The 25,467-nt window shown below is 47.1% G+C and overlaps 1 protein-coding gene across 1 annotated transcript in view; it reads right to left on the bottom strand.

Annotated features, from left to right (window-relative positions):
- Window positions 1-2,490: 2,490 nt before the first annotated feature.
- The window catches only part of CACHD1 (cache domain containing 1), a 109,843-nt gene continuing 86,866 nt past the window's right edge, over window positions 2,491-25,467 (bottom strand). Inside the window, exons 13-27 of the mRNA XM_062004175.1 lie at window positions 24,475-24,643; window positions 22,556-22,698; window positions 21,783-21,964; window positions 20,027-20,137; window positions 16,107-16,229; window positions 14,040-14,139; window positions 13,816-13,932; window positions 12,439-12,599; window positions 11,579-11,665; window positions 11,237-11,353; window positions 9,385-9,536; window positions 8,825-8,986; window positions 7,925-8,002; window positions 6,958-7,059; window positions 2,491-4,146 (exon numbers count right to left, since the gene is read on the bottom strand). Of these exons, the coding sequence (XP_061860159.1) occupies window positions 3,908-4,146; window positions 6,958-7,059; window positions 7,925-8,002; window positions 8,825-8,986; window positions 9,385-9,536; window positions 11,237-11,353; window positions 11,579-11,665; window positions 12,439-12,599; window positions 13,816-13,932; window positions 14,040-14,139; window positions 16,107-16,229; window positions 20,027-20,137; window positions 21,783-21,964; window positions 22,556-22,698; window positions 24,475-24,643 (2,043 nt within the window). The 3' untranslated portion in view covers window positions 2,491-3,907. The remainder of the gene's footprint in view (window positions 4,147-6,957; window positions 7,060-7,924; window positions 8,003-8,824; window positions 8,987-9,384; window positions 9,537-11,236; window positions 11,354-11,578; window positions 11,666-12,438; window positions 12,600-13,815; window positions 13,933-14,039; window positions 14,140-16,106; window positions 16,230-20,026; window positions 20,138-21,782; window positions 21,965-22,555; window positions 22,699-24,474; window positions 24,644-25,467) is intronic.

Genomic DNA, 25,467 nt, shown 5'->3' with positions numbered 1-25,467 from the left:
GGCAGGGGTTGGAGGACTGCACTCTTGGACCTGAGTGTCTAAATTCCACTGTAACCTTGGCTTCAGAAATGCAAGCCCTTCTGGGCCAAGGTCCTTCCGTGACTCAGTTCAGAGCACATAAAGTCGAGAAAATAATTAGCTCTCATCACACAGACGTGCTGCAAATCAGTCACGTGAACCACTCTATAGCTCTTTAGATTACTTTTTCATGGTTAGGGTCCGCAGCAGAGGGGCAACTCGTCCAGCAAAACAACCCACCAGTTAGTGAACTAACTGCTGTAGGAATTAATATTCCAGACATCACTGAAAGCCCAGTGCAGGCTCCTTTGAAAATCCCAGCCATGGCTGGAGTTCTCGTTTAAAAACAAGTGAAACGTGGAGAGGATTTCTGTGGACGCTGCAAATGCACTTGCAGGCAGCCTTTTGGATTACCTGAACTCCCACAATGGTGGGGGCTGGAAGGGCCCTGCACAGCTGCTCCAGCCCAACCCCACGCTAAAGCAGGTTCCCCTCGATCAGAGGGCACAGGGACGTGTCCAGGTGGGTTTGGAGACCTCCTGAGAAGGAGCCTCCACACCCTCCCTGGGCAGCCTGGGCCAGGGCTCCCTCACCTCACACAGCAAAGGAGTTTCTCCTCATGTTCAAGTTCCACTTGAACACGCTCTTAACTTGACTCAGGACTCCTGCATCCTATTTTCCCCCCCTCTTTTCCATATTTGCTGCCAGCTTCCTACCACAGTTTGTACTCTGATAAATACACTTTCCATCCTCATCACCATTTCTAGGTCACTTTACAGAATAAAGCCCTTGGAAGTGAGAGACCTCATTTTGACCAGTTATAGTCACAACTACTGCTGCACACGTGAACATCTCACCAATTCTCATCTGTCTTCTCTCTCATTGCCAAGGGCAAGGCTAAAGATAGTATTTCATGGCTTAAGTGGCCTTATAAAATGTTCACGGGCAAATTGTAACGTGTTCTTCCTTCCAAATCACCTTTTTTTTTAATTTTAATCAATGCAATAGCATAAAACCAATAAAAAATGATTGTCCCAATCCATTTGCAACATGTTCTGAACCTGTAACCAGCTCCTATCTCTGGGCAGAGCAGCTGGCTCACAGAGGAAACACCAGTACGCTTCACAGCACTCTAATACTGGAAGCGGTTACTCAGTTTAACGTCAGCAAACACAAACCAAATGCAACACCCATTTTCACTTCCAAACTACCTTTTTTTTTTCCCCCTGGAAGAATGAAAAGAGACCTACAGGAACTTATTACAACCAAGTTGAGAAAATGAAACAAGTGGAAAAACTAAGGGCCATAAAGTGTCTGAGTTACAAGCGAGGAGGACGCAGGGTGTGACTCCAAGGCACGCAACTGCTCATTTTATGATCTTGCTCCTTGGTCAACACAGTAAAATAACAACAACAGGGAGGGGAGGCCATGGCACTAAAAGTGGAAGACCTGTCACACAGCTCCTTAGAATGACATCCCTCGTTGGGTTTTGTTTGAAATGAACAACTGTTATCCTTCCCAGCATTCCAGGTATTCCTGCTGGGACAAGGTTCCCTGGCATATGGTTGGGCAAAAAGTTGTGAACTTCAGAGACACTTTTGTCATGTGCCAACAGCTCCTGGCTGAATTCCAGCACCTAGGTTACACCTTCAGAGGTGAACAAAGACAAATCTAGCTAAGAGCTATTTAGATCTGATTGAACCTCCACATTTCAGAGGGAACATCTTTGTGAGTTTTGCAGGACAAGGAAATCAACAAACCATCAACACAAGCTGTTAGTAAAACCTAAAGTCTCCTCACTGAAAGCTGTTTTCCCTTCATGCTCAAAAATTCTGCTTCTTGGCTGTGTATGTTGTTCTTTGGTCTACCAGCATCATTAAAATAACACATCTTCTTCCAGAGACAAACCTAACAAAACAGCCAGCTTTATCCCTTATCCAACCACCCGCATCATTTCGGATTCAAAACTAGAAATTCTAGCAAGTTGGCTCCACAGCTCGACACACAAACTCATGCAGGACATCAGATCCATCCCTCTGAGAACATAAAGCAGTGCTTAACAGCTTTCTAGAGCTGCCTGGTCAGCAAAAACACACGACCTAATCCCGCACAGCCGCAGCAGAACGGCAAACGCTGCGCAACTCGGTTTGCGGTGGCACTTCAGAAGGAAACCACGAAACGCCTGGCTGTGGTGAGTCTATGCAGTGGCTGACCCCTTCCAGAAATGCTCCTTTCCCCAGTAATCACCATCAGGCTAAAAAAGCCACCCCAAAGCTTTAAAGCACGTGTCAATACTATCGTGCTTATGTAGCATTCACATCGTTCAAGACTGTTGATGAGAGCTATAGGACTCTGACCCCAAGGTTTCAGTCCTGGCACAGCACTCCTTCAGCCAGCAAATGAAAGGAAGCTGAGACAGAGTTGTCGTCATCTAGCCAGTTAATCCACAGAATGATACTTTATATACAGTTTATTTCACAAGAGAATTTCATTTTATACACAGTATAAAGGGGTAGCCTGATATCACACATATAGTTATTTGACTGTACTGTTTAAGAACCAATTCCTTACATAGTTCAGTATTAAGTACCATATTCATCAAAACAAAGTGATTTCCTTGGTAAAAAACCCTACATATAAATGGGTGTTTACCTTATGCACAGTGCCAAGAATGTTCTTCTATCATTGGAATCACAAAACCCGAACCTAAAAGACGCCACTGTGACTTAAAACTAATTCATGGTTACGATGCCCTGTGTTGGGAGAGAGGTTGATGACTCTTTAATCGAGTTACCAAGCAATGGCACATTCCAGACCGACAGCAGCAGCAGCTTAGTTATGACTTCAGAAAGATTATCTTCCACAGTAACCCAAGTTTTACAAAACACTGGTTTATCCCTACGCTTCAGGTCCCGATGGTATCCTAAGGAAACAAAAGGATGGCACAGATTTGCTTTGGAATGATCTGGTAACTAATGCTAAATACATTCTTTATTACTTCCACACGGGAAACCTTTAAGGACGATCGCAGAGGTTCATGGGCAGAATTCTCAGAATTTTACTACGAGGGTACAGGATTCCTCCTCTGCAAATAGGAAGAAAATACTGTCATATAAATCAGGTTGGAATATTTACAGCAAACAATGGTGGGAAAGAAAGCATTCGTAATGTAAACACGTTGGAAACGACTTCTTCATTTTCCCTTTTTGCAGAGCGGGGCAGTGGATGAATATCAGCTAATCAGAAACAGATGTCTTCCTCGGAAGAACCACTTCACCATCACAGGATATATGTGGTAGTTGTTGAGCATTGCTAACATGTTTTCTCCCCTCCCTCCCCCCAAAGTTTCGAGTTCAATAAATAGTAGAAAAATAATCCTTTACTTAAAAATCTGGAGATGCATTGTCCCAGGTTCCAGGCAGCAACTGGCGGAGCAGCAGCGAATTTCCTACGTGCAAAACAAACTGCAGAGGAACCAAGAGCCTTCCCCCCTCCTCCTCGCCTCGATCTGGCACTTTTTTAGTCTTCAGCTGCAGAGATTTTGCTCTTCCAGTTAAGGAAACCAAATCATCTCTGGCTTTTTTCAGCTCACTCTCTCCTCTTGGCTCAGCCTAACAGCCCTTCCAAAGCTTCGGCTGCTGTATAAACTTGTTGCTGGAGATCTAATGTGCCTCCTGCTCCGTTTTATTAAATGTTATGGCAGGTCCATTCATCAAGCACATTTCCACTTCAGAGCCAACCTCCCATTTATGAGACCGTAAAGCCTTTCTGCCTAACAGTTTCCTCGGGCAGTCAGTCGGATCGTTGCTGGGGAAGAGCCCGGACACCAAGCTGCCCTGTGCTGCGTGGATGGTCCTTCCCAAGTTCTGCTTCTTCTCCTCGTTGCCTGTTAGCATTCAGCATCCACAGTGTGCACTGTGACTGCAGCCTGTAAGTGGTGGCTGTGGTGCAGGGTGGGGTGGTGCAGGCGGTAGTGGTGGAACTTGTGGCTCAGCAGAGCAGCCGTCTGCGGCGGCGTGTCCAGGTCCAAATCTTCGTCGTGGTTCCCAACGTCGACGCCGGCCGACAGCGGGTCGTTGTTGCAGGGAGGGTTTTCACTGTCTTCCTGGGGGCTCATAGTGCTGTAGCCTAGAAAAGAAATTGGCAGGACTAAGAATTCAAATCAAGACTTAAAAGGTTGATATAGCACAGCATCAACTTCATGGAATCGGACACAGTCAATGCTTTGCGGAGAATAACCTGGTTCAGTTTCCCCCCCAAACCCTCACCCTGTGAGTTCATAATGGATTCCTTTCCCTGTCACCGTCTTTCTCTTTAAACTTTGGGGATTTAGGGGCTGTACCACCCCAAACAGTAAAAAACAATCATGCAGAACCCCAGAACCCCAGAATGGTGGAGGTCAGAAGGCACCTCTAGAGATCATCCGGTCCAAACCCCTGCTAAAGCAGGTAAACAGGCCACTAGTTTCTTACAGCAGAGCTGCTAGCACTGATTTTAAAACCAAAACACCATCTTTTTGGAGGAGTGGTGTCTTTTAAGACATTACTTGCATTGTTACAAACAGACAAGAACTAGGTGGGATCCACTCCTGTTACCTCTTCCTCTCAAACCACACCTTTCCTAGGAATCGCCAGCTATTGCACCTGGAGGCAGCAAAACTTCTTCACATCATCTTGTTCTACAACCACAGGGAAGACCTGGGAGGGTCTAATTTGCAAAAACCAGGCTTATTTTTAACTGGTGGTGAGCTTTCTATACATTTAAAGCATTCTATTGAATCCTCCTGGGGAACGTTTCACACAGCAGGTCCGTTAAGGGAAACGGTACTGACAATAGTGTGCTTAACTCGAAGCTCTCTCTTGGCTAAAATATCTGCTACTGGAGACTGAGAAGCTAAAAAACCCAGATCAGCTGTCTACAGGGGTAGTGAGACCTTGCAGTCACTTGGGATATCCTCAGGAAATCATGTCCCTAGAAAGGCAGCCAAGAGCTAACCCTTGCAAGGCGAGAGCCTGTCTTCTCTATGAGGAAGCTGCCTCCTCTCCTCAGAGATTTTCTGTCCCCTTCCTCTGAAGCAGGTGCTGGTAGTTACAGTGAGATTTGGATTTACCACCAAAACCAGCTGTTACCACTCAAAACCAGACAGACAAAAACCACCTCGGTATTTCCAAATGCAAAAGCACAAAAGCAATTTAACAGGGGGAAAAAAAGCGAACTCTTGCTTTATTATGAAAAATAAACCAGCTCAGAAAACTTTGGCCAAGAGCTGAAAACCCACTCGTGCTTCTGAGCTTCTCAGTCAGGTGTTCAGCTTGAGACATCTAAACCAAGTGTGTTAAAAATACCAGCCTAAGTACCCAGAGCTGCTTCTCCTTTCCCACAGCTTGGGTCGGGGTTTCTAGCTGGCAGAGAGGATCTGGGGAAGGGGACCTGGCAGCCCTCTGAAGGAGATGCCATTGCAGAAACTAAAAATAGATGTGCACAAATTGGAGCTAGGTAGACAGTCACCCTCCTAACCCTGACATATTGACTGGAAAGATGGGAAGGATTTGCTAGGACTCCAAGAAATGGAGCAAAAGGAGCATTAGCCTAAGAAATCGGCCTCAGCACAGGCAATCTGTCCCCAAATCCAGGGTAATTCCTCCTGCTGCAGGATTGCCTCTCAGACATCTGTTCACCCACGTTCCAAGCCTTTGGCCTCCAGATTTCCTGTCCCTCAGCAATTCCATTAGTGCAAGCACTGTTTAATTACTGAAGGGGTGGGTCTGCTGTCAGATACCCAGCCACCAGGACACGCAGCTAGAGCTGACATTCGTAGCAGACTGCCTTGTCCTACCCTCCTCTTCATTTATATTAAGCCTCCTCGTGAGTCAACAGCATTACACTCTTCTAACAGCTTTCAAGATTTAAGAAGACTTAGTCTTAAGGCATGAGGGACTGATCAAAATTCACTGGACCACAGCAGGGTTGCAGTGTGTGTGTGGCCAACACCCATGGCTGAACGCCCTTCACTGCCCCACACGGACACAGCTCATCTGCTCGATGCCCTTCCTGCAGTGACCAAACGGACTGAATGTGCAACAAAGGCTGAGGAGGTCTCTACACCTTCCCCTCGAAATGCAGGTGTCCAGCACATGGTTGGTCAGCATGGAAAAGAGAAGGCTGAGGGGAGACATCATCACTCTCTACAACTGCCTGAAAGGACGTTGTGGTGAGGTGGGGGTCAGCCTCTTCTCACAAGTGACAGGACAAGAGGAAACGGCCTCAAGTTGCACCAGGAAAGGTTTAGATCAGAGATGAGGTAGAACTTTCTCCCCTGAGAGGGGTATCAGCCCCTGTGCCAGGCTGCCCAGGGAGGTGGAGGAGTGCCCAGCCCTGGAGGGATCCCAAAGCTGTGGAGCTGAGGTGCTGAGGGCTGTGGGGTAGTGGTGGGCTGGGCAGGGTGAGGGGAGGGCTGGGACCCCAGGAGCTTAAAGGGTTTTTCCAATCAAAACCATTCTGTGGGTCTATGACTTTATGTTGCTAGAATTCGATGAGATGTGCATGTCATGGCAAAGCACAGAGCAGCAGAGGTGCTGGCTTGACTGCCAGAGACTTGCTTTCTCCTGTTAAGCAGGAAAGGTCCGTTATCTCAGCTGAACACTCAGACTGTTAGGGCTGGTGATGGAGAAGAGCATGGTACAGGTAGGACCATTCTGTCAGTCTGAGGAGGTGGCAGACCCCAAACCCAGACAGGGGAAGCACAGCTTTTAGTCACCGCTCTCCTTCAGCCCTGACACGACCCACTCCATCACTGCACAGGACCCTCAGCTGAAAGACATCCAACCCCTTCACCATGAAGGAGCAAAGGTTTCAGTTTGGCTTTGGCAGCCTCTCCTGCAACACCTGGAGGAAACACAATGATTGACTTGGGGCTGGGACGGTGCTCCAAGGCCTTACCGTGGTCGCTCTCGGTCCCCGAGCGGCCCCAGTAGCGGCGCCGGCGCTCGGGGCTGTGCGCGTGCCGCTCGATCACCGCCGCTATGAACCGCGTGTTGCTGACTGCGGAGACAAACACACACAGCTGCCCTCAGACAAACTGCTGCTGCTCAGCTGCATCTGTGCCACACACCGGGCACAGGGCGCTGGGGCTTCCTGCAAACTCGTCCTTCTCAAGTGCTACTTCTCTTAAGGCAATTTGAGGGGCAGAGGAGGGGTTGAGAGGTGGTGGTTAAATCCTGAACACAGCGAGAGCCAGTGGAACTGCTTCAGCTCATCTGCTGAGGGAACTGCTGGGCCAACGCTACAGAGCCTGTGTCAGCGCTGAGAGCTGACTCAAAATGAAGCAAGAAAGGACGTGGAGAGGCAGCAGATGCAAGCCATGGAACTCAGATGCACTTAAACACAGACACTGCTGTGTTTTAGGGAAGGCCCAGAGGCAGGGATCTGCTCTGACTCTGGAGCTCTCCCCAAGTTTAAGTGTGTGACAGTACACCAGTGTCATACACCAAGTGCCATTTTCATTGGTAGAGAAGTGCCAGCATCCCAAATCAAGGCCAATATGGTTTACCATCATCTGTGCCAGATCTGCCCTCTGCTTTCCAAGGCTGGACACAGGTAGGAGCTTTTCCATACTCTGTACTATCACAATTGCCATTTTTAAGCTGATCAGAGCTATTCCTGGCAGTGGTTGTGGTGTGGGGGTGGGGGGTGTAAGGGGCAAACCTCCTCCAGACATAATTGACATCAGCATATTAAAACATGTCATTTTTCATCGTGAGACTGAACGTGCACTGGAGGTTGTGGTTTCACTTAAAACATTGCTCTGTCATTTTCTACTGCTAATGTATTTTTAATTCCAGTGTATTAAGAAAACAAATGGCTCATTGAGCATATTTTTCCCCCAGCAAAGTGACTTGGTACTTACTGATCCCCCTGTCTTCATGGCTGTCATCGTCCCTCTCGTCTCGATCGTTCTCCAGGTTCGACATCCTCACCGACATTTCTACACACCATTGCAAACAGACAAATGCAGCTGTTACACAGACAAATTTGGGGTCATCTTACCTAAAGGCTGTCAGCCTGGTAATGCAGTGGAAGCACTTAGTGTGAGCTGGGTGAAGGGATGCAGGCTGAGCTCGGTGTGCTTTTGTTCCAAGCTAGGTGAGGCTGGGGATCTGTGGAAATTGATACACACCTCACCTCCCCCCTGAAAGGAACAGGCTGTCAAGTTTTGAAGTGAGCTAGTTCAAAACAGAACTAGGATATTATAAAATAGAGAGCCAATTAGTCCTGATCACCTTTCTCACCTCTGTTACCTTGCTACCAGTATCCTTCCTCCCAGACACAGTTTCATCTCTCAGACTTCACTGGCTTTCTCTATGTATAGCTATCCCAGGAGCATCACATGGACCAGCAGCAATGCAGAGAGACATGTCCCAAACAGCCCAAGCAGCAAGGGTGTGAAAACTGTCACACTCCCAAAAGCATTCCTCTCATGCAGGAACAAACGTGTGACTCGCGTGCTATGGCAAGGTCCAGAAAGCTGTGAGGCTGTGCTCCAGAGCCTGTGCCAAGAAGGGCACGGAGAGGTTTTTGGGCAGCCCCTCCTCGTCCAGCAGCAGCTCTGGCTGCACCCAGGAGAGGGCAGCAACGCACAAGCACCCTGGAAGAGACCCGACTTCCAGAACCCTTGGCAAAAGGGAGATAAACTGGGGTGAAGCACTCAAACACCCTTGTGTGTATATGTGTGTGTGTGGGGGGGGGGTTGTTTTGTTTTGCTTTAATTCCCACCCTACTCTTTCTCTCTCAAGAGTGATGAGCTCACCCTGGGCAGCCAAAGGTGACATGTGCTGGTGGCTCCTGCGGTGGATCTGGTGGCGATAGGCGTAGACGGCCAGCACAAGCACCATGATGCAGCCCATGATGCCCCCAGCCACCGGCCCCACCGGCGCGCTTTTGATCATGTTCAGAGTAATCACCTCGTCTCCTAAATCAAAAGGGACAAAACAGAGGGAAGGAAAAAAAAGCCAATCAAACAAAACACCACATCATCAATCTGCAGAAAAGCTTAAATCAATGTCTCTGAAGAGGAGATCTTGAAGGCTTTCTAGGTGCCTGACTGTGCACATGTGGGACAGCACACTTGAAATGGAAGGAACTGAGAGGGGGAACATCTTAAAGACAGGATTGTGTAGCTACACATCAATGTATTTTCAAAAATGTAACACACACACCAGGCCTGATGCTACTTCTGTGCTGTTTGGTGCATCACTCAGGCTAATTTACCACTAGCACACGTTATGTGAAGCGTGCTCTGACACTGAAGGTGCACGTTATTGAACACCAACAGGCAAATGCAGCATCTGTTCAGAAAGGCAGAGTTACCTATTGCTCCCAAGTCATCCACATATGGGCTCTTGGCTCCCACAATGCCACCAAAGCATTCCTTCTGAGGGGCACAGTAAGACTTATCCAGGTGGGTCTTCCCATCGCTGTCCACCATACACCACTCGCAGTCCAACACGCCAAAGCAATCCCTACAGATTAAAAACGAAGGGAGATTGGGTTTCCTTTCAAGTGCCACTTGAAAATCATCCATAAACTCTCACCTATGTAACATCTGGCCACAAAAAAACCCTTCTAATTAAAATGTCTAAGTCCCATGAGGGAAGCTACACAGAGAAGCTGCACTTCCAGCATGCATCTTCCATGCCAGCTTGCTTTGCTTTTCTCCTCTATCACTCAGCCTGAGCAAAGGGAGGACTTTCTACTTGTAACTCCTCCAGTAAAATGTTTTTCTGCATGGTGAAGCCTGACTACAGCTCCTCCTTTTTCTTGCAGTCCTTTGGAAGATGGAAGAAAGGATTTGGCAAGTCTGGTCAGAGCATGGTCTGTTCTAGCAACCTCAGTTCCCTGGAGACCGACTGCTCAATGCAAGTGAAAAATGAGCTCTCAAGCTCCTCTATACAATGCCAGGAGTATAACAGAGAAGCAGGAAACTAGAAGCTGAGAGCCAGCTACCATCTGTGACCTGCTCCCCAGTCACCCCACCGAGGTACTGCCTGCTTTCCATGGACACTTTGGGCCACACGTTTCTCTGGAAGGCAGACAAACATAGCAGCACTCTCCGTTTTGCTAAAAGGAAGAACTCCCTGCCCTTTGAGCAGCAAATCTTCCACTTGCACACCCCTCAGTTCTCTGAGACACCGAGGGTGACGGGAAAGCCATTCCTGATGTGATGTGACTCAGATGGGAACAGTGAGCTCATCTCTTCCTGCACTGCAGCATCAGGCCATCAGTGCTGCATGCCCTCCTCCTGCCATCAGACTTTCCTTCTCTCCTTTTCCCTTAGAGCGTGTAGGGGGGAGCTATTTTCATAGAATCACAGAATCACAGAATAGTAGGGGTTGGAAGGGACCTTTAGAGATCATCCAGTCCAACCCCCCTGCAGAAGCAGGGTCACCTAGATCAGGTCACACAGGAACATGTCCAGGTGGGTCTTGAAGCCCTCCAAGGAAGGAGCCTCCACAGCCCCTCTGGGCAGCCTGTGCCAGGGCTCCATCACTGAAACTGTGTTTTCTTATGTTTAAGTGGAACTTTTTGTGTTCCAGCTTCATCCCATCACCCCTTGTCCTGTTGCTGGCTGCTATAGAAAAAAGGGATGTCCCAACCTCCTGACACCCACCCTTTAGATATTTATAAATGTTAATAAGATCCCCCCTCAGTCTCCTCTTCTCCAGACTAAACAGCCCCAGGTCCCGCAGCCTTTCCTCATATGAAAGATGTTCCAGTCCCCTGATCATCTTGGTGGCCCTGTGCTGGACTCTCTCCAGCACTTCCCTGTCCTTCTTGAGCTGAGGAGCCCAGAACTGGACACAGGACTCCAGATGAGGCCTCACCAGGGCAGAGTAGGGGGGGAGCAGAACCTCCCTTGACCTGCTGCCCACACTCTTCTTGATGCATCCCAGGCTGCCATTGGCCTTCTTGGCCACAAGGGCACATTGCTGGCTCATATTTAGCTTATTATCAACCAGCACTCCCAGGTCTCTCTCTGCAGAGCTGCTCTCCAGCAGGTCACCCCCAGCCTGTCCTGGTGCAGGGGGTTGTTCCTCTCCAGCCTGTCGAGATCCCACTGAATGGCAGCACAGCCTCTGGCGAATCAGCCAGTGCTCCCAGTATTTTAACATCATTAGTTCAAGAGCAGGGCAGGTTTGGAGGGATGGGGAGGCCACTTTACCCGCTCTCAGTCCTCTGGTTGCACTGGGTGTTGATGCACTGTGGGAGAGCGTCCTGCAGGTTTGGGTCGATGGCCGTGAACGTCATCGGCTCCTGATGAACCTCACAGCTCGGATTCCTGCATCAGAGCAAAGAGGAATGCCTTGCATTATAAAAGGAGCCAAAGAGCAATCAATGAAAAAAAACCCATCACTTTTACCCATTGCATAGCATCTGCTTAATTATAGCAGAAACCCTGCCTGGATATTCCATCCTGTACCACCCGTGAGGCAGCACCAACAAGCGAGTACATCTCTGAGTTAACTCCCAGCACGTGCTGCTCCGGGGAGGAGGCTCCTCTCACCTGCTCTCAGCGTTGGTCAGGTTGCCAGTACATTCATTTACCTCCAGAGGACACTCACAAGGGCACTCACACTCGTTCTGTTCCATTCTGCAGGGGCAGAACACACACAGAGAAAACCACATCAGACAATGCACCGTGGTTTTAACCCCGTGGCACAGCTCCCTGACAGCAGCTCACAGGGGGAAGGCTGCCCAGGAACCTGCCTCCTTCCCCCAGGAGCAGGGATTGGTCTGTTCTGCACTGGGACAGCGATCAGTGCAGTAACAGAGCCTCTCTGATCCATTAGCCACCCCCTGAAACCCTGGACAATTTGCAGGTCTAGATCATAGAATCCCAGAAATGGTTTTGGTTGGAAAAGATCTTGAAGCTCCTAGAGTCTCATCCCTCCCCTCACCCTGCCCAGCCCTTCACAAACCCACAGCCCTCAGCTCCACAGCTTTGGGATCCCTCCAGGGCTGGGGACTCCCCACCTCCCTGGGCAGCCTGACACAGGGGCTGACAACGCTCTCAGGGAAAAAGACACAAAGATCATTCTTCACGGTGCCACAAACACGTGATGATGCCGGTGTAGGCAAAAACTCCTGTCAGCACCAGGATGCTCTTGATGAAAAACCACATCACTCCACATAAAATCAGGGGTGTTGCTTTTCCAGAGCCACAGGGCCTGATCCACAGACAATTGCCCCTGAGAAACCAAATCTGATGTGGTCTTTTAACCTTACCTACCCAAATGTGTCAGGAACACCCTACCCTGTGTTTTAATACACTGACAACACAGCAAAGGATTATGCAAAGTCACTTTGCCTCTTACAAATAAGCACAGGTGAAGTAACTAATTCATTTTCCCTTTGGTTTTGCACCTGTGGCAGTTGAGGCAGAGCCTGTCTACCATGCTGCAGGCACAGAAAGCAAGGGAGTCACAGGTCTCGTTGACGATTCCCACGAAGGCGTTGGTGCCCGGGATCCTCGTCAGCCTGTACTTGGAGCAGTGGCTGCCGTGCACAAGGTTTGTCAGATCACCCTGGGGAAAGAAAACATGTCCATGGAGGAGTAGGAAACCCATTGGTATAGGGAGCTGAACACTTTGCTCCCTTCTAATGAAACCTACAGAGCTGAAGGGAATGCTAATGCATGGGAGTGCTGGCCTCCCAAATAAGAGGCCAGTCCAACTGTTCATCAGTCTTGCTTCCAGGCTGCTGCTGGGTGGAAAGACTTTGCTGAAGATAGGAAAAAAGATGAGGCTCCAATCCAATGTGGAGGCACCATCATGGCTTGTTGGAACCTTCCTGGCACAAGTACTGAAAATGATACAGGGCAGCACTGTACAGCTGAGATCTGTTTGGGAGGCAGACTCATTCCCTGTTCCTGTTTGCATGCCACAACCTTACATCCTTGCTCTGTCCTGTACAATTTCCTTTATGGTAACATACTCTCTATTTTGCATTTCAAGTGTGGGGAAAGTGTTTAAGCCTACCTGACATAAATCACTGTGTCCTGACATAACTTGCAAATATTTTTTACACTCTTTTCCCTCCTTCTCCTCCAAGTAACAACTGAAAAGCTTTACTTAAAGAGCAGCTTCTCCCACAGAGCTTAACATCTGAACCATTCTGCAGTCATGCTGCAAGAGTGGCTCTGTGGCACTGCCATTGGCACTCACAGCACAAGGAGAGGTGACAGCCCCTGGCTTAGACTTCTCACACAAGTGGAAGCTCACATATGACCCATGGGGGCCTCAGAGCCTTCAAGTCTCCAAAGACTGCAATCTGACCACGGATACTCTGAATGCTCATGCTCACTGCATTGGTAAATGCATTTGTTGGGAGACCTAACTAAAAGGTAAGTTATCAGAGACTTTTACTGCCTTGTGTCAGAGCTGGAAGACAGAGGTCAGGTCATAGGATCCAAAGCCAAAAAATCCCAACTGCCACTGGAAAGCCCTCACCTAACGAGAGAGAGCTGCTCTTATCTTCACCAGGCTGGATGAGGCCTTGTAGACATCAACCACAGCTGGCCAGGGATCACATCCACAGTCCCTCCAATGTCCAGTGGCAACTGGTGCAAGCCCAGCTCACTGACTGTGTGTCTGGGGAGGGTGAGGGACGCCAGTCCCCACAGAAGGTTGGCTTCCAGCCTCACCTGCTCATCCTGCCCAGGATCTGCATTTCCACCCAAAGAAACCCAACCCAACCAAAGTACATTCAAAAGCAAGATAAAATGGAAAAGCACACGCTCACCACTAAGCTGGTGTTGAATTTATAAAACCTCTGAACTGTTCTGTCACTGAAGCTGTTGCAGAGGTTTTTCTTGACGAAGTTCGGATGGTTCAGAATGTCATTTGCCACCAGAGGCTCCTAAAGTGAAAAAGGCAACATTTGATGCCTTTGAAAGCAGCCACAAACAGCAGCTTCTCTAGAGGCCTTGCCACCTCAGAAATAAGCCAAGAGAAGAGGGGCCAGACCTTGTGGGTAATGTGCTGCTGCTCCACCGGCGCGTGGCCTTTGGGATCGATGAGGGTCGGGTGTGCCACGAGGTACCCTCTGTCCTCCATGATGAAGCACCTGCCCACGACAAACAGCCTTGTCTTAGATTTACAGCTGGAGGAAGATTCTTTCAAGGCTTCCATTTAACAAAGTAACAGGACCATTAAATTAACTGCAGCATTTAATTCACTTTGTCTTTAAAGGAGATATTGGCTATTTCCCTGAAGCTTTCAGGTTTGTCAACTTGCTTTAGCAAGCCTGGACAATCAAGGACTTGGGAATGGAACTGATTCGAAACAGAAAGGAAAAGTGATCAGTGCATTGTCTTGGGAAAACTCAGCAGTGCATTGTCTGAAGATCCACACATCAATGAAGCGTAATGAACTGGGAAAGCTTTATCAGCTTATTAACCTACTGTGTTACTAATTAAACAGTGATTTCACCCTCTCCTTTAACGACCTCCTGCTTTAGAACTCAATTTCAAGGGGGAGATAAATGGCTCCTGTTCCATTCTCTGCCTTTCCTCTTCCCTTTCCAGCTCTCCCTGCGAGGTTCCCGTGTGGTGCCTGGGCAGTGGCGTGGGATCCGTGTCCCATTGCAGTGTGCCCCAGGGCTTTAACGTGCCAGGGGGGTTTAACCTGGTGAGGGGAGGCAGGGGGTCGGTGGCACCAGGGACAGCACGGCCTGTGCTCACAGAAGGGAGATGGGGGGAGGCTAATGCAGCCATACAAGGCTCCCAAAGGGCTCAGCAGGGCAGCAGCATCCTCTGGGGGGCTTTAAAAGCTGCAATTCCCATGGCAGTCTGTTCTGCAAATCTCTGCCTGCTTTGCAGAGGGATGGAGCAGGCAGCACCTACAGCCATCAGCAGGGAGGGAGTGGGACTGTACCCTTCAGGTACACAAAGCAGTCACCCAAACTTTCAGCTGGGGTTTTCTTTCTTCCTGCCTCAAGCTCGTTTGGGTTCTGCATTACAAAACCATGTTGTGGCATTGCATGTTCTCTTTGATTTCCTGAAAGATGCTACAGGAAACAGAAACAGGCTTGTGATTACCCCAGAATGCCTGCAGAGAGAAAAAGCTCAAGTAAAGATCCATTAAAACAAGCCCAGTGCCTGCTGTATGGTTGGAACAGCTGTCTCAGGGCACCTATGTGCATTCACACAGGCTGTAAGTAAGCACTAGATCTAGCTTCTACCTCAGAATGGTCTAATGAAGCATTTAACAATATGCTTGGAATTCCTCATTTAGGGAATGCAGAAAGAAAGTCAAACATCCAACCCCACTGATTATTGACAGCTTTGAACAGAGGGGCAGAAAGGAAGGAATGCCAAGCCAGGAATCCTGATTGGGGTTTTTTTTATAGACCATAACATATAGGAAAAACTATCCAAACCAAGGGAGAGACAAACTGGGAGGATGACAGAAAACCACTTCCCTTCCTAAATTTAAGGTCTAAAACCAAACAAACAACAATGCCCAGACCATGTAATCAAGTTACTCTAGATCCAAAACAGAGTCTACCACTGCCCCCCCTCCAGTGATTTTTCCAAAGAGGGTAACAGCTAAGATACACACATCATGAAGTGAGATGAAATCAGGCTGCTTCTGATTAGTGCTGTGCTATGTATTTCTGAGGAGAATGTAACAAAAGTGTGTTTTAATCATCACAGTTCAACGATGAGAGAGAATACATCATTACTACACGCTCCCAGGCACTAAACAGGTGCATTGAAAAACAGAAGAGAATGGAAAGTGTGTTCCCTCAACAAAGGGATGGAGTTTTGCCCAGGATTTCAGTGAAGTCTGAATAGATTTAAGACAGTGCAATCAGTTATCTGCCATTTTTTTGCACTCCTGCAGACTGGTGGCAGTCTGGCCTCCAGTGCCAAACAAGTCCACGTCAGCTTTGAGAAGAACAAGCACAAATATTGGTGGAAATGAGAAAACACATCTTGAAAGCAACAGAATCCTAAACTAAGGTACACTGGGAAGTACCTCTGGCTCACCTAATTAGAGAAGAAAAGGAGGCAGCTTTAGCCCACTCACCGGATTTTGTTTCCTCCGTCTTGGTTGCAGACTGGCAGCAGGTCCATGAGAACCTTGTAGAAGTATCTCAGGGTGAAGTCAATGCCCATTACTGCCACTGAATGTCCTGAAGACATCTGTGCACTGTAAAGAGGGGAGGGGGCAAAAGGAGGGGAAAAAAAAAGCTTTGATGGCTGTATTAATTATTAATAATCTAATTACTCAGTTCCCTAGTTGAAAAGGAGACTGGCTGTCCTGGCAATGCAACCAGCTCAAATCCACACTCAGGTCACCCTGCTTGTGCTCAAATGGCTGGAAATGGAGAGAGCAATGTCTTAACAGCTTTAGTTATCTGCTCCAGATCCTGCAGTTCCTTCACTTAAATTGCACCTCCTACAAGCAGCACATGGAGGAGACAGGAGGCAGCCCAGGACCAGATCACATCCAGGAACACACTCTTCTCCCCACAGGCTATTGTCTTCACAGAAAGCTCTTACACAGACCCCTCCCATCTACAGGTATTTCCTATTTAGCAACATAAATTAGAACTTCCCCACCTGCACAAAAGAACACAGCTCCTGCATTTTGAGAGCCTGAATCCCCACTGCCCTGGAGGGAGGGGGAGTTACACCACTCCTCTGTGCTCAGCCCCCAGCGTTAGGACCTGAGTAAGGAGCTGCCAGAGACATTTTGCTAAGTCCCAAAAATTGTAGGAGTGATGATGAATTTCAGCCATAAAAAAAGCAGCTGGCCAAGGTACAGCCATGAAGAATGTCACCTTGCACCAGGCAAGGTGGTGTGTAGGTGCTGGTTGATGAACACCGTGTTTAATGCTCCCAGTCACATCCCACTAACAGGTTGGTTTGCCTGTGCTGGTTGGAATGAAAGAGGAGCCATCTGTGTTAACCTGACACTGCCTCTGGAGTGCCAAGTGACACTTCAACCCATATCACATTCAGTCTCTTTCCCTGGTGTAGGGGAACTAGAAAACCAACGTTTAAGGGAAGGGCAGAAGCTGTATTGCAGTATCTCCCCCACACTGAACATGCACTTGTGTTCTTATTTTTACACAGCAGTTTGGCAATACACACAGTTGCCTTAGCAACCAGCACATCAAAGACTGACAAAACAGGCTCAGGCTGATGTCTGGAAGGGTGTTTTCTTACAGCCCTATAAAGGTAAAAAAGTGCTACTTTTGCTTAGTCACATCATTGGAACTCTCCTCACCATCAGTGATGCAGTTGCAGGAGCTCTGCTGGCAGGAGCACAGCCTTCATGTTGGGCTGAGACCGTTGGGATGCTGAAAGCTCCGAAGAGAAACTCTCTTCTATTTATGCTGTTACTAACATCCTGTCCTGGCAAATTCCCAGCTTCCCCTCAGGTAGAACACCCAGATACCCAAGACCTCCTGAATCAATAGACTTGAGCTGAGGTGCAAACTCCCAGTGGGAAGCTGGGCATCAGAGCAGTGAGGTTCTGGAACAACAGCCTTCTGATATGGTAACGGAGGGAAAGAATTGGTATTTCTTATGGCAGGTTATGAAAATGACTGTATTGTGTGGTGACGTGCAGTAGCCTGAGGCTACTGAGCAGTCTCTGCCACTCCTCCACTTCCAACACCCACATTCTCTTAGTTTGCTTCCTGCAGCACAGAGGTGGCACAGCCAGACCAAGTCACCTCTCACCCACGAAGGACACAGGAGCATCCTTAAATCCCAGCGTGTGCTGTATTGCACATAACCCCTCATTCCAACGACAAAAGAGGCACCTTTGACTTGCTACTTTGCAAAATTTCCTCCTTTAAATAATTTTATCTCTGAAGACAGGAATCAAAATGTTTATAGAAAGGGAGATACTGAACAGCAGAGCTAGACTATACAAAGCAGAGGCTGCTGGCAGCCCCTTATCCAATATAAACCCAACTCTGTTGGCTGGGCTGAAGTTTGCTTGTTTTTACAGAGGTCCAGAGAAGATGCTGTCAAATCTAATTTGTAGATTTATAAATACAGATTAGGAAAAACCTGCATCTGACTTATTTTTGACATTCTCCATTCCATGTAGAAGGAATGGGAAGAAAGGATGACAGTGAAGCAGCACAGATACATTTGACTGTGTTGTGACAAGGCACCAAGCGATGAAGTTACTGCTCTGTCCTAATAAACAAAAAGCCATTAGGGATGCTGTAAATACTTTAGCTTCATTTTTTAGCATTAAACCCTTCTTGTTCTCTGATGCAAGCTGTATTAAGTAACTTCTTAGACAAGTCTTCTGTTCCCAGCCTCCAAAAGAGAAATGAGATACACATAAAGTGGGAATGAGACACAAGCGCCAGTTCCAGACAAATGAATGCTGTTATTGAAACCCACACAGCAGTTTCCAATGTGAGTATGTCTATTAACTCCACTGATTCCTCCCCCATTGCTTTGGGTTTCTTTTTAACTAAGACCTCTTTGGGGATTATAACTGCATGTGACTCTAAGCTTTAGAGGTCATATTTACCCAGGAATCACACTCACATCTGCCAAACTGTTCTTGAATCGTGTTCTAATAACCCACATGGGCTCTCAGCTCTGAAAGCTAACTAAACCATCTCTCACTAGATAAAAATCAGAGTTTTGATTAATTGCACTTCTCTTCTTACCAAAGTGCTTATTTCCCTTCAGTAAATTCCTCTGTGAGAAGCACCATGCAGGCGTCAGGCCCGACAATGCTCCTGCCAAAAATGACCGGCAGATGTCCTGTGGTGGGAAATCCCAAACAAAGCTGAGATGTGTCTGAGAGGAGTAGAAAAGCAGTGGCCTGGGCTCTGCTGGCTTTGTGACCTGTATTTACCTAGCACAACGTCAGAAGTTACCTTTGCACGGGTGGGCTATCAGATGGAGTGTGTGCAGAGTGAAAGTCTCAGAAGAGACTCCTCTGCTTTTACACAGAGCCACTACTGCTGCTGAAACCTGGCAGAGGTTATGTTGGAGAGGTTATACTAGAAAGGTTTAGTACATGTTCTGTAAACTGATCTCCTTCAAACATTCTAGATCTCAAACCAAACCTCAGCCTTAGGCAGGGGGCCTGGGTAGGAGCGAGCTGAAAGAACGAGAAGTCTGGTCCTCGAGGAAAGGGACGTTCCTGTACTGACAAGGTGTTCCCAGAGAGACTGACTCCACTTCTCCAGGTACTAACATTAACTGTATTAACACATGGCTATGATGGTCCTTTATGTGGAGGTTTGATTCCAAAGGCACAGGGCACTGCTTCTCCTCTGATTTGTTCCCTGCAATCTTGTAAGGGCAGCTGATGGCTTCATCTCAAGGTGTTCTTGCTCCAGAAAGGAAGTTGTTCTTCCTCCTCCTGTCCAGGAGAGCTGTTTAAACAGGCCAGGTGAGGAGCTCTCCCAGAAAGCTTTGTCCATACTCAAGTTGAAGTAAAACAATCTCGTGGTGTGACCTCCAACTGCAGACAGGTAGATCTGATTTCACCTCTTGTTCCCTTCCAAATGTCACTCTGGTACATACAACTTCAGAAGAATCAGTGTGAGTAATTGGAGGAAACTTGAGAGACAGTTGCCTCAACGAAAAAGTATTTGATTACCAGCAGAGAAGGAGCAGGTCCCAAACTGTCTAAACCTCCTCCTTCGAGGTCTCATCCAGGAGCACGTTCTCACCAATCAATCTCTTTCCCTATGTGGTGTTATGATTCTCTTATCAATAAAGCTACAGAATATAAACCAGTTCTTGCAATATGGATTTTCCCCAGTGTTTCAGTATACCCTTTCCACTCAATCTACACAAGGTTCTAATATATTTGATCAAAACCACTTTAAAGCCAGGTTTGGTTTTCAGTTCTTGAATGTGTAAGAGTTGCTCAGCAAGTTTCTCTCCTACCCAAAGCACATCTTGATAAATGAGAACGTTCTTGCTTGCCACAAGCCTCAACACACGATTTACCTGGAAGAATGGACCGTGTGACTGATGGTAACGACATAGCCAGCCCCTCCAACGTCTAAGTAGGGGCCAGTAAAGGTGATCAGTCCTGGATTAGCCACTGCATGCAAGTACCTAAGGGCAGCCAAAAGAAACACTCATCATTAGTGAAAAAGGGCTCCTGTAAACTTTGTATCACTGATCATGCAGAAACACACAAAGGTTGAATCTGGGAACGGTGTGCTACCAAAGTAAGGTTTTAATATTAAACAAGTACCTAAGTATGGTACCAGACCCAAGGACCCAGACCTAAACCAGACTTGCTCAAGAAATGCTTCCTTGGCACACAGCACTGCATTAAAAAAAGCTCAGTTTACTTCTGTGAAGAGTATGTTTAGTATCATCACAGACATTTTTCCCCAGAACAAGACAGCAGAGACTCAAGCTCCCAAGCAAACACTGGCAAAACCATTATGCTGCAAACACAGGAGAGAGAGTGTCCTTATAGGCAGAATTCCCTCATGAAGGTCTGGGAGTGTCAGAAACTGCTTACAAATTACAATCTCTGTGAAAACTTGAGTCCCAGTCATGTCAGGTGTCTTCCCTCCTGTCATAAGCGAGGTTCTAGAACATTCCAAGTGCTGGAAACACTTTTGTTCATGAAAAATCTATTACTCTGCCTTTCCCTCATCCCAGTATATCAACCCAGGAGACTGGACTGCGTTGTGCTAATGACTGAACCCTGCTTTATGACTAGTGTTTTGCTTGCATCTTCTTTCCAGAACATGGCCATTTGGCTTTCCCATGAGAAGCAAGACTGTGACGTGCTGTGTACGGAGGCTTTTTCAAAGCCACGGCTTGAGGGGGATCAGTGATGTGTAACAGCAAAATAACCCCCAGCCAAAACCAAAACCCCCTCCCAAAACCCTTAATGAAAATAATCAGAGTGCTTTTAAAACAGAGACAAGGAATTGCATTGAGTTATTTTACAGCCTGACCAGCCTTGTTGGTCTCACTGCAATAAAACAACCCCAAAATTCCATCATCTTATCTGTCAGCAGAAACAGGAGCAACAACAAAAAAGAAGACAAGCTAATCAGTAGCTATGGTAATGAACTTGCTTGGTTTTTTGAAGGAAAACAAGGGTGAGGAGAGCTACAGCATGGCCAATGCCAGCAGCAAGTCAGGGCCCTCTCGCTACCGTTGGAGGGTTGGGACCTGGCGCTGACTCTCGCCTTTCTCGGTGTCACAGCCCAGCAGCACCTGGCTGGCTCCTTTCAACAAAGCCCACACGTCAAAACACTCTCCAGAGCTCTCTCCACGTCTCAGACTCTCATTTGTAATGTACACAAATATTTTCCCAAGTCAGATGCTGGTGCATAATTAACAGTGCACAGCCGAGCCAGCAAATTCCTACTTTACATTCACAAGGAAACCCGCTGTAAACAAACAAAGAGGCTGAAGACGTTAACAACCAAAAATGGCACAAGGAGCTGAAAACACTCCTAAACCAGCTAATCCCTAAAGGGGATGCTCATTTTCTGAATATTTATATTCCCATCTGCTGTAGCAGGGGTATGAAACAGAAAGCATCAGCTAAAATTAGCACCAGCGAAGGTTTTAAGTAGCGGTATTTTACCCAGGACGAACACATTCCTAGTTAAACAGTTTATTAGTCAGTCACAAGAACAACCCCAGGAGATGAAATCGATACCAAATATTTTCCTTATTGCCCTCTGAGATTATCCCAAGCTTTGATAAGGGGACCTTGAAAACTCACCATTGTCTCCTGGTGGGATCAAATGCTTTGTCCATGAGGGAACCGGGGTAAATTCGGAGCACCCCATTGGGGGTTGCTATGTAACGGCGCACAATGGAACTGTTCAGGCTACTCATTTCCATTTGTGTCATCCATTCATCTGTGACGTGACTGGTAGCCATTACTTCATTTCTGACAGAGAACTGCAAAACAAAGGCAGACCTAGCAGGGTTCCTCTAAGACTCGCATGGAAACATAATAAGCTGCTCGTGGGGTTTCCTGAGGAGCCATCCGAGATCATCTAAACTCAATTACTTGCTTCAAGTCTTCACACACCAGATGGATCTGGCACATTCCAAGCAAAGGGAAAGCTTGTTATAAATGAAATATTGTTGTCATTATCTCTGCAGCTTTTAGTTTGCACTTGTACTTTGGGTTAATATAAATACTGCTCCTCTTGCACACTAAATGGAAGTTTCTCACTCACACGCCTAAAGGACGCAAAGATGTTTCCATTAAGGATTTACTGGTGCTTTAATTTTCCTAGTGTTTGTTTCAATAGCTGCTTATCAACTTTTTCCCCCATCACCTTGGAGAGGAAGCCTTCTCCCTCTTCTCTAAGCTCACAGTTATCTCCCCAGGCACAGGAGTATCACTCCAAATCACCACACTCCATAACCCTACGAGCATCAGGAGATGAACGTTCCAGGCACTCCCCTCCCAGATGAAAGTGTGGGATGTGAGGAGAGCAGGTGCCCTGGGGCTGGGCAGAGCAGGCAGCAGCGAGGACACACCTTGAGGCCCGGGTTGGCGATGAGGCGCGTGTTGTCGCTGAGGTACGCTGTGTAGTGCTCCACCATCCGCTTCGTCTCGGGCTGGCTCAGGTGTTCGTATGGAGAGGAGAAGCTGCCTGCAGACAGCATCACTGTAGGGCTTTCTGAAAACAGCAGAACACAGGAAAGCTGAAGACAATCAATTACAAGCTACTCGGGTCTCTGTGAGTCATTTGGTAGATTCCAGTGCCCTTGCTCTCAAAGTCTAAACAACTTCTGAACTCTACAGAAGGTTACAGAAGCTGTTTTCCCCTAAGAAGAGATCTTGTGCTAAAGAAGAAGAAACTGACTGTTAACTAGAAGAAATTAAATTCATCTTTGGGGTTGACAGGGCAGAGGAAAATGTAAACAAGCACTTTCAACCACAGATAAAGAGCAAACAGAGAACCATGGGCCAGAAATGGGAGCTTTCCCATACAAGTGTAGCTGTCTGGGGTGACTTTCAGAACAGATCAGAAAGTAAACTTCCACTGTGCAGAGACTGCAACAACAGACAGCTTTTTCCTTTTTAGAAGAGACAATTAGGACAAAGCAGGGCTGAAGGTTGAGAAGAACAGCTTTTCTGAATGTCTGACCCATGGAACCTGTTTTCTCCCTCTGTAATGGTCTCCAGAAGAAAAATCTCACTGGAGTATGTGAAGCGTTCTGCTTTTATTTCACATTCCTCTAAAACACATCACCATACACCCAGCAACCATATGTACTGCAGTCATCATTTGGGAACTTCTATTATAGTCCTTCATCTGCTTCCCAGACCAGATATGTGACTGCATTTCACTTTGCATGAAGTTTTTCCACTTGTCAGCTTAGAACTGCCTTTATTTTTTGGATATTTTCCATTTGTATCTTGTATACAAGATAATCAAGACTAGGCACCACATGAAAGAAAGAAAAAAAGCTTGTATCTGAAACAATTGACAAAGCAATTTCCATTGGTGTGTCAAGTTCCTCCACAACTCCTCCAGTCTAATCACACTTAGCTATATTGCAGTGCCACAAACAGAAAGTATCACAGCTGTGCTGTTAATCCACCATGAGACCTTCAAACCTTGCTACAAACAGAAACACTTAACTATGAACCTCTTATAGCACAGATTCTAGCAAAACATCCAAGACTAATAAATGTGAAAGCTTGCAACTTATGATACTCATCTGAAACCCTCTCTATGCTCTTAGGATGTTTTTAAGTTCTCTGTCCATTCCAGATGTAGAACTTACTCTGCCATGGAGAGTCTCTCTCTTCCCAGTAATCACAGAATCATAACTACTGGAATCAGTCAGAGCAGAATCAGCTCAGCTTATCACAAGCAGGAATGTATCAGTAACTGGAGATATATTTTAAGCAGGTAAGGAGGGTTTGGAAACCACCACGCCACTGAAGCGCTCAGTGTTCCCCTTCAGTGTTCTGCCTTCACATGGATCGATGATATTGAATGTGAATGGCAGTGAAAAAGTTGCATGAATCCAAAAAAAGGACGGTAGTCCTGCACAACTGCTTGAGATTTCACCCTACTTAGGTTATTTGTCAACGAACTGCTTCACAGTCAAGAGAAGAGAACTTAGTTTTAAGCTTGGTGAGACATGTCTCACTCTCCCTACTCCACTTTCTGGGAATACGACTGAGCAAGAATCAGGGTGTATTTCTCTCACACACTGCTGGGCAGTCATCCCTGCAAGCGCTCACCACTGAGCAGGGCAGCTGGGATCAAGGAAGAGCTATAAGAAGGTAATAGCTGATTAGAAAAAAATCAGCCTTGGAAAGGAAAGCTTCCCAAGAGCAGTGTATTTCCAGTGTTTTGTGCAAAGAGTTTCACTTTCTGCAGCTGCACTCTACAGAAACATGTAGGAGGTGTTCACGAAGCACTGCAAGAAGGCTTTACCTAAGGTAGCCAGCTGCTTGAAGTGCAGGCAGGCGTTGGGCTGGCCCAGCAGATCCAGTCGATGATACAGCAGCTTGCTACTGGGGAGAGTGTTGAGATTCTTCAGCTGCTTAACAGGTATTTCTGGCTGTATTACCACGACACACAGAATAAAGGATGTGTCCTGGACCTGAAAAACACAGGCAAGTCATCAAGCAGAAAGAAAAAGGGGGAGGTGGTTACAGAGCTTATTTTCTATTTAGGGTTCGCTCTTTAATCACTCATCCAGTTCTGGAAGGCAGCACCACACCTCACCATACTCTCAAGGATCCCAGTTCCCACTCTCTGAAAACAGACAACTCCTTTTCAGAGAAGCCAGTGTTGACCTGATGGTACAGAAACCAGAAGGATTGCGCTCAAGCCACACGAGCCTGCACGCAGGACTGTGACACTTGTCTCTGGTGGTCTGATCACTGCAACTCAGTCCCATCCAGCCACCTTCCAGCCTGTAATCACCTTGGATGTACCAGAGACACCAAGTTGTACAAAACAATATTTTCCCATAGTCTGTGTACCAATGAAAACCATTTAGTGTTCAGCAGTAACTTCTAACACTGTTCCACAGACACTTCTCTGTCATTAACTGAGGAGAGGTGGCAGGTTCACAGCTGATAAAACCACACTGGTATTCCCTTTATGAACAATCTAGAGAAGTGAGCTCTCAGAAATAAGGTTTTATAGTTCCCACTCTTAAATGTGTACTGCAGGTGTCACATGCTTTACTGGTTTGTGTATTTTAAGTATCCTTACAGCACATGAGACTAGCAACACCTGGAGTTGCCCATCCCCTGCACGAGTGTTTGATAGCCAATGTAGCATTACAACATTAGAAAATCAGCTCCAGACACCCCCTCCATGTGAATTTCTGTTACACAATGACAGATTTAATCTTTCAAAACTGCTCACTTAATCTTTTAGGTTGGATTTAACTTAATACTGTGAAATGATCCACCA

This window comes from Colius striatus, chromosome 10, assembly GCF_028858725.1.
Source record: "Colius striatus isolate bColStr4 chromosome 10, bColStr4.1.hap1, whole genome shotgun sequence".
NCBI lineage: Eukaryota > Metazoa > Chordata > Aves > Coliiformes > Coliidae > Colius > Colius striatus.
The sequence above is the reverse complement of the archived record's forward strand: the minus strand, read 5'-3'. Positions and strand labels throughout refer to the sequence as shown.